Raw genomic sequence first — 11,943 nt, forward strand, 5'->3', positions numbered from 1 at the left:
CTTCCGCGCCGGGGGGAGCCCAGCCCAGCCCAGCCCTTGCGTGGATCCCGTGCCACGGGGAAACGGCACCTTCGAATCCGCCTCAGCCCGCGGCTGGCGCCCACCCTCCGGTCCCTTCTCGCCGGCAGATCCGAACCAACAGGCGCGGAGCAGCCGGCAGCCCCAGGCATCCTGTTGCGCTGGGTCCACAGCAAGGAGGGGAGAAGCAGTGTCTGCCGAAAGAGCCTCTGCCCAGGTGGAGATTCGCTCCTGGCTCGGAACAATGGCTGCACTGCCAAGGCTGGTTTGTGCGTCTTCGGTCGTGTTGGTGGTCTGGGGTAGGTGCTTCCATTCCGTCTCGTCTTCAGCCAGGTTCTCCACTAAATCTGGTGCTTGCCTTTTGTAGGATGCTTCTTTAAAGTACTGCTTTTCCTAGTAAGGTTCCCTTAACGCTGTCATGAAGACCAGCCTTCGAAGTGGCTTTTTTGTTTACAGGAGAAGGAAACGACATTCATGCAGAGTTAGTATGAATGTAATGGAGTTAACGTGAGCAGAGAAAATATGTTACTGCTAAGTAGACTTACAGCACAAAGCATGTGCTTTAATACGCATGCAAGTTCTTCACTGTTTCCTGTTCGCTGCCGTTTTGAAATTTGCAATGTGATTTATCATTTAGTTGCCTCAGGGAGGATGTGCAAACCGTTAAGCAGTGCATATTAGTGCTAGTTTTCCATGCAGTCTATATAAACTGGAGTAAATAATTTTATTGCGATTACAGTTTTTCTTCTGCAACCAAGAAAAGGCTGGTTAGTTTTGCCAATACAGCCACATTTGATGTGCACGTATACCTACAGCTCTGTGTGTGGGTGCATATCTGTGTGTACGTATCTAATTTAACCGGAGTAAAGCATGATCCAGTAGCTTCTTCCTTATTTCTCCCAGAAAGCTGGTGCTACCCATGGAGCTGGTACTATGGGAGAATTGGAATCTGGCTATTTGCAGAATAGGTCCCGGGATAATACAGTGCTCGAGAGAGTGGGTTAATCGTATCTCAGAGGCTGGGGAGGAGGGAGCAGCCAGCAAAGTCCGCATCTTCAGCCAGCTAAACTCTAGGCTTTGGAGACAGGTTTGGACAGGCAGAACCCAGTATTGTTTAGCCCAGGGGACAAATGTCAGCAGGGATTTAGTCTGAGATGTGCTGAAGCATTCCTTTTCTTATCAAGTATGTAGCTTCACAGACAATGATTTTTGTCTTGTTTGGGAGAGCAGTATTTTATAGTTGCCAGTATTAGCACAGATCTGATTGGAAGCATTTTGAACAGGAATGCATGTAAAATCAATAACTCCTCCCGCTGCCAAATTTACTCGAGTCCAAACCCCTTGGTTCCCAGTGCTGCTTATGAAACCTAGAATCAGGAAGGGTGGTGAATCCTCCCAGTTTGTTTTGAACACATTGCCAGATTAAAACATTCAGACCTTTTAACTTAGCACAAAGAGCGAGCGAGCTGTTCCTCCGTGCTTGAATTCTGGGCTTTCTCTCATACCAGACTGTAATTGCTACTGTAACAGGAGCATGCTCAGCATGCATGGGAGAGGATGAACAATGCCTCTGAAGTGGTATTAGTTACTATGGGAAAAATGAAAGTTGTGGTAAAGCAGATGCTGGAGAGATGAATCTGCATGATCACCCTTTGTTAATTATTATGAATTATTTATATCTCAGAGAAGGAGGCTTGGAAAAATTTGACATTTGAGACTTATCTTTTGTCAGAGGGTGCTAGTAATGAATCAAATGGTTTTCCATTGGGGATGATGTGATCATAAATGCAGAGATGTGGATAACTGATGTCTCTCTAATTCTGTCTTACACTTCCCTGTCTTGCTGCTTCTCTGCTGCTCCTTCGCCCTAGCTGGTTTTTGTTCTGCAGTATGTGTTGAAGTTCCGTCAGAAACAGAGGCTGTCCAAGGAAAGGACATGAAGCTACTCTGCATCTCCTGCATGAAGAGGGAAGAGGTCACAGCCAGCACGGTGGTGGAATGGTTCTACAGGCCGGAGGGTGGAAAAGATGAACCTGTATGTATGTTTGGTAGCTGAGCCCTTGTTTTCATAGGTCTTACAGTGAAACACAGTCCAGTGAACTCATGTGGGAGAAGCCAAAAGGTGTTTATGAGAGTGTAAGTTTGCCCTGCGGCAGGATCCCCAAGGAAGGCTGTATAAGGGAAGGAGAGAGACCCAAACATGAACAAAAGCTTTCTGCCACATTCTATTCAAAGTCTGTAGAAATGCCCAGTAGGCTGCTTTCATGTCTTCATGGAGGAGAGACGAGCTTGGAGTTCAGCTCTAAGCTGCAGATCATCACAATTTCTGCAGCATTTTCACCCAGAGGTTCCACAGCACCAATTTTGAGCAGTAATTAAAGTGTCTTTTCTTCGCTTAACTGATTTCTACACTTGGGCACAGCATGAACTCATGGCAGGAAAAGCCAGAATCTATTGTTGAGTTCAAACATTTGGGGTCATACATACATGAATGTGAATTTCCAGTTCCACTCCTTGAATAGGTAAAGTCCAGTATGTACGGAAATCCAGGAGGGAAACAGAAGTATGGAGTGACACCTGGTACCCTTGGCCAAGTCTCCCTTCTTAGGACACTTCTGAATCCCAAAGCTGTTCTTTGGAGGTTAAATCGGGCTCCGATAAATCTGCAGGACAGGATTTACTACTCTTTGCCTCAGAGAAAGCAGTTGGTTTGGATCCCTGTCAGGAAAAGGTAAAATTCATTTTCAGAGCGAATCAAAATGGGAACTGTATAGATGAGGGGCAACTGGAATTCAAGAAAGAATAGTAAAACGGAGAATAAGGTAAAGGCTGAGTGCACACGTTTCCTTCTAGCTATTTTATCTGAGTATGAAGCATTAGATCAGTGGTTGCATTTCATCACGATTGAGCAGGGCCAGGCGAGATGACAAATACTGTCCTACTGAGAACTAAAGGGACCGTGCCAAGGAATGAGATGGGAATTCACTTTCAGTGACCTGGGTGATACATTTGCCCAGGCAACCCAAAGAATGCTAACGAAAGTGAGCTGGGGCAGGCAGTTTAATGATGGGGAGCGTGGTCAGCCAGAAACTTCCAAGAGATTAGGCCTGCGAAAGCTACCCAAGCTCTGTTCTTCTGATGTACTTCACGCTGTTGTATTTATCCTGCAATGCTTCCGTTTCAGCTGAATATCCCAGGGCTTACTGAAAATGACCGTTTGTCTTTGCTGTATTTATTCTTCTTAAGATGATCTTACGTGCAATGACTGACAGGCTAGGCACGAAGACTGCAGGATCCTAGTTTTTAGTTCCATTGCTGATCTTTTGTGTCGTTGTCCACATGTGTCTCTTTTTCTGTGCCTTAGTTTTTCTCTCTCTGTGATGGAGGTAATTCAGTTTTCTGTCTTTTGTAAAGTAGTCTGAGATTTTGAGGTACAGGATGATAGACTATGAATAGCTTAGCTGTTAGTAAGGAAGCCATAGCCCAGAACATACATGTGTGTAGCTAGAGGATGATGTTGTTCCTTGCATATGATATCTGCGGTGGTGTCCAAGATAGGAGTCAGTGATTAATCAGAATGTCCCTTCACATTTTCTCACAGATCTACGAGTACAGGAAAACAAACCATGAATTTCCAAGCCGCTTCAGTGGTCGGTTACAGTGGAATGGGAGTAAAGACATGCAGGATGTATCCATCTCTGTCTTAAATGTGACCTTGAATGATTCGGGTATCTACACCTGTAACATCACCCGGGAGTTTGAGTTTGAGATTCACCGACCTCTCTTCAAAAGCTCCAGACTGATCCACCTCACCGTGGTGGAGGAGGGTATGAAGGATTGGCAGAAAGCGTGTTGTGCCTTAACCCGCCGTGTGTGTTGTCATCCAGGGATATAGTTTGTCGTTGGATTGCAGGAGAGGGGTGACTGTGCTGCCCGATAAGTGCGTCTGTCAGCAAGAAACACTACACAGGGTTCAGGAGGAAAGACCTGGATTTTGTTTGCCAGCTGCAGCCTCTTTTTAGGCTCAGAGCGGTTGTGTGAATGTGGGAAGGTATAATAAGCTTGGCCGGCGGGGGGAACAGCTGGGAACAGCTGGGCAGGCAGAAGCAGCAAGCAGAGGTTTCCAGTTTCTCTGCTCAGAACCCTCGCTTCTCCCCCGCAGCTCTAGGATGCCACAGCACAGCCTTTGCCAGGGTTCCCGCAGCTTCTGCTTCCTTGCTTCCGCCCCCTCCCTCTTGGAACAGCTCATTCTCCATTTTGATATCAGTCTCTTACTTCCACCCTCTCCTAATCCTTCCTTCCCTTTGTAGTGCTCCTGAGCCCTTCTGTTCCTCTTGGTTTTGCTCAGTTCAGTGCTGACATCCTGGCTTGTCAGAAATCAGTGGGAATTCTGCTGTTGTCTTCAGAGAGAGACAAGAGCTTTTAGCCCTCATCTTTTTCTGCTGTGTCTTCCCTTCCCTTCTTCCCCACAAGCATCTCTGTGTTTTGATCTCTTTCAAATCGCTGGCGGCACTATACAGTCAAGTAACGCCAGCACAAAGGAAACAGAGTGTGAAGGTGAGATAGGCTAACGGTGAGCAATCTGTATGAATGTGTGGGTGGCAGAGAATGCAAGACACATGCAAGCCTCTGCGTGTTTGATTCCACTGGAAACACGCAGTGTTTTCTGCGTGTTTGATTCCACTGGAAACACGCAGTGGGATCGCTGCTGGCATATCCTGTTGGCAGCCTCACCTGTTCCCTGTCTTCCGCCCCCTCACAGTGTAGTGGCACCGGGGTATCGGGCGAGGTGGGTTAGGAAGGATGACACGAGGGTGGAAAGTATCAGTGGAGCTGCTGTGCTCCGATAGCTGCATGTAAATGACCAGAGATCATTTCATTTTCTTAACAGCTGGAGAAGACTTCACCTCAGTCATCTCTGAAATTATGATGTATATTCTGCTGGTCTTCCTCACCTTGTGGCTACTGATAGAAATGGTCTATTGCTACAGGAAAGTCTCTAAGGCGGAGGAGGCTGCCCAGGAAAATGCGTAAGTGTGAAATGTCTCCAGGTGCGAGCTGTTCTGCAAGGGTTCTTCAGATGTCTCAGACCAGATCAGACTGCAAGAAGACTGACTATTGCATGTTTCTAGCCGATGTTTGCCACGTGTGGAATCAGTGCAATGTTTAGGAGTAGCAAAAGAGACAGTGTGCTTGCGCAACGCACCAGGTAGGGAGTGTGGCCACAGTGCACGGTATTCCAGAGTGGCCCGGTTTGAACTGCGCAGAGATGCTCTCCTGGAAGGCCTGCTTTCAGAGATCTGACTCACAGATGCAGTTGACACCGCAGAGATGTTCCGATTTTTATACTGGCCCATTTCCGTCTTTCTGCATGCATGGATAAGGGTGCTCTTTGTAAATGGTAGGAAGGCTGTATGCGTAGGATTTTACATTAGGGAAGACTCGGTGTCTGCTCCTGAATATGCCGAGGAGAGTTTCCTACTGCGAGCATCTTCTACAGGTGACATTTGTTACCTTAGCGATACTTACAGGGCATTCAAGATCTCTGTAAGGGTGAATGGACCCAGACTGTTTTTGCACTGTAGCACTTGAGGTTATGCTTTCCTCTTTCCCATTGCGATTCCGTCAGAAAACAAGGAAAACTGTGCCGTGCCTGTGGAGGAATAGCAGAGAGGAGACAGCGGAACAAACGGCACCGAGGTAGGCGATGAGGAAGCAGTCAATCACTGATTGTGTCCGTCAACCTTTCAACCTTACTACAGCGCCTGTGTGGGGCTGAAGACACCGCGGACGGGAGACTCCTGGAGTCTGGCTGTGCTCCTTCTCTGGAGCTTCCCCAGTGACCTTAGAAGCAAAATAGGTATCTTTAGGTAGTGGGTGTAGTAATATTACTTTAAACCCCTAACCAACACACACGTTCACTTTCAGGTCATGGTGGTGCAATTACTCCTCCTTTGCCTGTTTCTGTGGAGTTGGGAATAGTCACGGTCCCCTGCAGGTGGGGAGCTGTGCTCAGGAGGAATATAAGGGCACTGTCTCCGAAGGAAGCGTCTGCTAGGAAGGACTTTGTGTGCAAAAGACCAAAATCTAGATCTTTTAAAGTCTTGTTTACATCCTGTCAGTTATCATGCTAATTTTATCACGATCCTCAGTTCAGAAAGGTCAAATGACTCGCGCGCCAAGAGGAATTCTCTCAATTGCAGGGGCTCTGAAGACAGAAGGACCGCGTCATGCCAGCCAGGTTTGAGGGGGAGCTCTGCGCCGTCAGGAGGAAATACGGGGAAGTGTAAATTCTCTTCCATTTGCCTTGGACTCTGTACAGTCTTGACTTTGGCCTCATGACTCCATTCTGAGCTGCCAGCCCGTTTGCTAAAGGACTCCTCTTTTGAAGCATGCTGAGCAAAGGGCACAGGGGTGTGGGCAGCATGGCTCCTTCCCAAGTTTCAGTCCCATCATCACGTTAATGGCTTTGTAAATGTTAAGTGTCATTTTCTTAGCTGCTGTCACCATCACCTTTATTTGCTAAATATGCTAGTTCTCCATTGCAGAGGTAAAGGGTATGTATGTCATGTTACTCTGACCTGCAGGACTGGGAATGAGGTCATCTTAGGGTAATGTTCCACCATACGTTACAGCCCAAGCAGTCTTATCAGTGCTCAAACAGGAAGAATTTAATTAATTAGTTGTTGCTCGATAAGTTGCTCTGGACTTGGGGCTGCCCGTGCACAGGCAGAGTAGGATGAGGACTGTAATTAGAATTGTCGAAAACGCGTAGTAGGAAGGATGAGTCCCTGTGCCATGTTCACACTTGCTTCTGAAGGAGGGAATTAAGAATATAGATCCTGAAGTACTCCTACTTTGGGAGGCAGTATGACGTAAGTATGAGACTCCCCTGTACCCGCCCACCCCCCACCCCCCCTTTAATTTAGCAAGTCTCAAAATCCTCAGTTCCTTCCATTTGCCTTGTATAGCAGGTTTACTCCTCAAGTACGCAGAGGCACAGCGATAGGAATAACCTGCGGCGCCGCGTTCTGCAACAACAGGCAAGCCCGTAGGGCAAGGTATGCAGTTCACCCGTTTCTGGGGAAACCCCCGAAAGGCAGACAGCCTGATGCAAGTAGGCAAGCAAAGTAAATAGGATGCACAGCCCTCACAGGAAAAGGATGGACAGCTTTGTAAAATGGTAGTACTTTTTGTAACTGTGGTACCAGTCTTCTCATACTATAGTGTAGCACCACCTCGAGGAATAGACAGGAAACGCCTATTTTTTCCTAGTTAATCGTAATTTTTTCTTGTGATAAGTAGTCACTGGTTTGAATAGTCAGCATTCATTGTAAATGATCCACTGCTGCACAGGAATTACGCTGTAAATTCGATGTTTCCTGTGCAAACTTACCTTTTCAATTGTAGTGGATTAAGCAGAGTAAAATTTGTTTTCTGGCCTCAAATGTAGGTTAGTTGAGCTCAACAACTAGGATTACAAGGAGGAAAAAAAGGCAGAAACATTGGCCGGGGTGGAATTGTACCTTAAGACAAAATGGAGGGGAAGGTTTGGGCTTTTTCATATAGCAGATATTGTTACATCCCTGCTGCAATGGAGCCTATACTGCTTGCAAGAGTTGACAAATTTTGCTACACTGACCGCTTCTAAATAGTTACAAAGTGCTTGTGAATCAAGGCATGCTTCCCACCTATGGAATTTCCTCTGCTTTGTTCTGCTGCTTTTTATGTGTTGCTAAAAATCACAGAAATTACTCCATTTGTAAGTCAGGTTCAGGCCAGATTTCTAACTGGCAGTTGTTCAAAATTCCTTTTTTAGAGTGGGTGTCAACTTTAGTAAACTACTACAATGCAGTCTTCACAGTAGGATCGCTCTCAAATCCAGAGCCGAGTCTGGCAACCTGAGCACATTTTCCAGATGAAGCACACTTGTAGTCTGGGCACCGGTCCCTTAAAACCTAATAGCCAAAAGGGGAAAAAGAAGCACCTCTTCTAATTCAGCTGGATGTCTTCATTTTCCCTAGGCCAACTTGCCTGGCCTCGGGGCAATTTTGGGCATAATCCTAACTCTAAACCTACAGCAACAGAGGAGGGACTAGATTGTAACGCCAGAGTTTCCGTCACTGACCACGGCACTGACGCCCATGGTGATTTTTAGGCAAGGTCATGTAACCTGTCCCACTTCAACTCTGCTCCTCGGTCCCCGTGAAGCATGGATAACCCTCTGGTGTCATAACGTTAAGTCAAAAAAGGAGTAAACTGAGAACTACTTGAGAGCTACCTCAGGTGGTAAGAAGGGCCATCCTCTAGTCCTGCACCTTCTGGTATCTTACATGCATCTTCTTAAGATGCCTTTTTTTGGACACTTTTTTTTTTTTTTCCACTTTTCCAGTTCCTGCAGACAGATATGACTATTGCCCTGTGTTGTTCTAAGCAGGAGAAAATGGTGTGTAAATTTTGCTCAAGATTCTCACAGAAAAAAAAAAAAAAATTTGGAATTTTTCAAGGGTAGTGTTAAAGGCAGACTGTGTCCTGGAAGAGAGATGGTCCTGGTTGGTCACTGAAAAGACTCTGTATTTGGAAATGCCAGAAGAGACTTTAGAATAGGCAGGATAATAAAAAGAACAAAGCACTCACGAGTCGTGCTGTTTGTTTGAGAGATTTTTTTTTTTTAATTTATACCGTACTTCCATTGTACTAGCTACTTTACATTAAGTTTTGGCTGCGTAGCCTTTACAATTCCTAGGTTCTAGCAGGTAAGTTTCATTATCATTTTACCGCATTTTGCGCACAGCGCAAAGTTTATGACAGTTAGACAACTCCTAAAACAAAACCACGGTTCCTCCCCCACCCCACCCTGGAGTTCACGTTAGCGCTACAGGCGCATCAGCCTCGGCCAACAGCCCCCCGCTTCCCGGGCTCTGGTGGTGAAATCCAGAAGGGAAGCGCATGCCTACGGGTGATTGTACGGCCCGCTCCCACTCCTTGCTGATGCGAGGCGATCCTTGGTAATTTGCAGTTATGCACAGCAATTGGGGTTGCAGGATCCGGGGCCTCAAGTAGGGAGAACATGCTCCAGGTTTTTAGCAGCTTTATCCAGCCCCGGAGCATGTGATGGGAGATGAACTGCTGTGAGAGCGGTAACGTCCCAGAGGTGCCACAGCCACACGATGCCAGTCCTGGGCGGTTGTAACGCTGCAACGGTTCTGCTGCTCTTCCCTCCCCCCTGACCTCGTCGGGCCAAGAGCCAGGTTAGTGCTTCCGTATCTGCTCTGTTAAGTGCTATTACAAGGGAGGTGGGCTTGCAAGGATGGGGAATGATGCGCGTATGGCACAGGCTCCACCTCTTTGCTGGATAAAGTTGCCATTTTGTAACAGCCGCTCTCCCAAATACTAATGCCGCTGGGGCAGGTTGGGCCGAAACTGAGACACAACCAAATGGCTCTAGAACCTGAGCTGCACATTGGTTTTACTCCCTAACTATTCTCGGAGTTTGGGCTGGGGAAAGTGGCCATTTAATGTTAGCAATGGAATTGGCCTAAATGAGTGAGGTAACAGAAACGGCCAGAGGAGGTACCTCCCTGAGCCATGTGCAAATATAATTCCTTCAGCAGAAGGAAGTCCTTTTACCTACTGAAAAAAATAAAACACATTCACTTAAAGAGCATACAGACTGCAGCAAGGAAAGGCAAGCAGGGACAGCACCAGGTCAGTCCATCTATGACACAGGGAATGATTGTCTGGCAGCAAAGGTGTGAGGGGAGAGGGAAAAGCCATAGCAAGCACTGCAAAATGTGTGTGGGAGAGGAGGGCATGGCACGCCATGTATCCATGCTAAGAGTTAAGCCCATGCTGTCTGGCTAGATCAGGAAATAATCTCAATCGGCAGTTGATCAAGACACGAGGAGATTATTTGGCCAGTGTGCACATCTAGAAAAAGAAAGGTATTATGGCACAGAGAGACTTGTGCTGTAGAGACTGCAAAGCATAGGGAGATCAGAGCATGCCAGGCAGGGGGAATGGGCCAGAAAGTCAGCACAGTCATGTCCTGGAAACTACACTGACACAAATGTTTTGTGAGCCACTTGCCTCAGATGCTTTGGTTTAAGAGTCGTTTCGAGTATTGTTTTAAGCAAGCCCCTGCTGGATATTTTAACTAGTGCTGAGACTGCCTGAAAAGACTAAGTCAGAGTCCATATGGCTGCACCATGAAACATATCGGTGGCAGCAAGCCTGGCAGAGATCCTGTCGGAAAGATCTCGTCGGACGTCAGCAGGTAGTGCAGAAAGCACAGGTCTGTCAAGAGCTGTGGGACGGCAGCAGCTGCCTGGACAGACATGACAGAATTGCCTCCCCTGAGCCAGGCACTCTTGCTTTAAAGTGTTTGTTACTGACTGTGCTTTTCCGCATGCTGTGGAACCAGAAAGTCCCACCTCTGAACTAGAAGCGGTTCACTTCTATCCTCGTTGGGAAAAGCAATGCTGACTGGTAGAACGCTACCTGGTTAAAATGGCTGGTTCAGTACACATCACAGAAACACTGTAAGGACAGTCTGTGGAGAAGCCCTCTCGGGAGCGTAGCATCTCCGCACCCGTGGCAGAGGAGTACGCAACGTGTTTGCCACACACTATGACTGAGCCCCACTGTGGACAGAGCCTCTTCCTAGATCACTGCAGTAGGCTACAGACTGGGTACACCTAGGTACTAACCTTCACAGATTGTTTTTTTTACAAAGACATTAACTCACATGCTGGCTTTATGCTAACGCGCTCACGTAAACGAACCCGAGAGGAAGAGGAGTCCCAAATGTTTTCCCACTTCTAGTAGCATGGAAAGACCCGTCTAACTAGACAGGAGCGCTTTGCTCCCCCGAAACGTCTGCCACTAACCTCTGTCTTGCAGCTCATTCCGCGTGAGCATTGCTGGTCTTTTTAGGGTTGGAACCGTATCTCCACCACTCTGTCCTAGTGCTGGATGGTGTGAAAGCTGCAGTCTGTCCTCTCTGTCTGTCTCCTCTATTTAGGTGCCTTAGGATCACTGAAAGATGATGGAAATGCACATCTGAGAAAGCAAAGCTACCAGGAAAGGGAGAGGGATTAAGGCCACGTGACACACAAGTACTGTATTCACCAAAACCTGCAGGTATGCAGACCCTTCTGGTCAGCACTTCTGACATGCTGAAAGCCAACGTGTGAGGTTTGCAAATGTGTCTTTCGCTCAGCCTTGGTGTATCGCAGGCGCCTTCCTGTTGCCTTTGTATCTACACAGAAATTGCTGTAGAGCATATCCGAAAGGTCTCGTTTCAAGTACCCAGACCAAAAGCGTCTCCAGCCACTATGTGGAAAACAAATTTCTACCTTTTTGTATAAAGGTAGGAAAAAGCATATATGTAGGGCTACATGGTTTAGTGCTGAGGAGACAAGTAGGCTAAAAAGGTCTGTCCCCATCCACACCCAAGTGAGCTTCTGAAACTAACAGGGTCTGTCCGGTAGGAACGCAGATTACGTACAGCAGGCTTTCTGAGAGGGGATATGGCAATGCCCGCATCACGATTTCAGAGGCAGTTTTGTGCCAGGGCTTTAAATCCAGCAAAGCATCGTGCTTTGAAACCTTGCCTCTTTCAATACAGGGTCGTATTTATAATAAAGGCATGCTGCATATCTCTTAGGTTTCCCTTTATTAGATCTAAAGCAGACAAGTGAGGTCAGGTGGTCAAATGGCAGACTGCTGCCCCAGACTGGTACAGCAGTCTATAAGCCGTGTGTAAATGCAGACTCTATGTCAGCAGCAAAACTGAGATATATTAGGGGAAATCAAAGTGGTGTGACTTTTTTCTCTTCTCCCAAAGGACTTAAGGGAGCCAGAAATGATTTACGCAGAAGTTAGCATTAGTTACTATCAATGAATATCAAAGTTTTCTGGCTG

At 47.0% G+C, this 11,943-nt stretch overlaps 1 protein-coding gene across 1 annotated transcript; it reads left to right on the plus strand.

Moving 5' to 3' along the window:
* Window positions 1-262: 262 nt before the first annotated feature.
* On the plus strand, window positions 263-6,583 carry SCN3B (sodium channel, voltage-gated, type III, beta subunit). Its single transcript, XM_009587201.1, is given in 6 exon segments — window positions 263-317; window positions 1,890-2,053; window positions 3,620-3,845; window positions 4,910-5,048; window positions 5,604-5,718; window positions 6,222-6,583. Coding segments are annotated over 5 exon segments (666 nt in total). The 3' UTR covers window positions 5,686-5,718; window positions 6,222-6,583.
* The last annotated feature ends 5,360 nt before the right edge of the window (window positions 6,584-11,943 follow it).

Source organism: Fulmarus glacialis, unplaced genomic scaffold, assembly GCF_000690835.1.
Source record: "Fulmarus glacialis isolate BGI_N327 unplaced genomic scaffold, ASM69083v1 scaffold28270, whole genome shotgun sequence".
NCBI lineage: Eukaryota > Metazoa > Chordata > Aves > Procellariiformes > Procellariidae > Fulmarus > Fulmarus glacialis.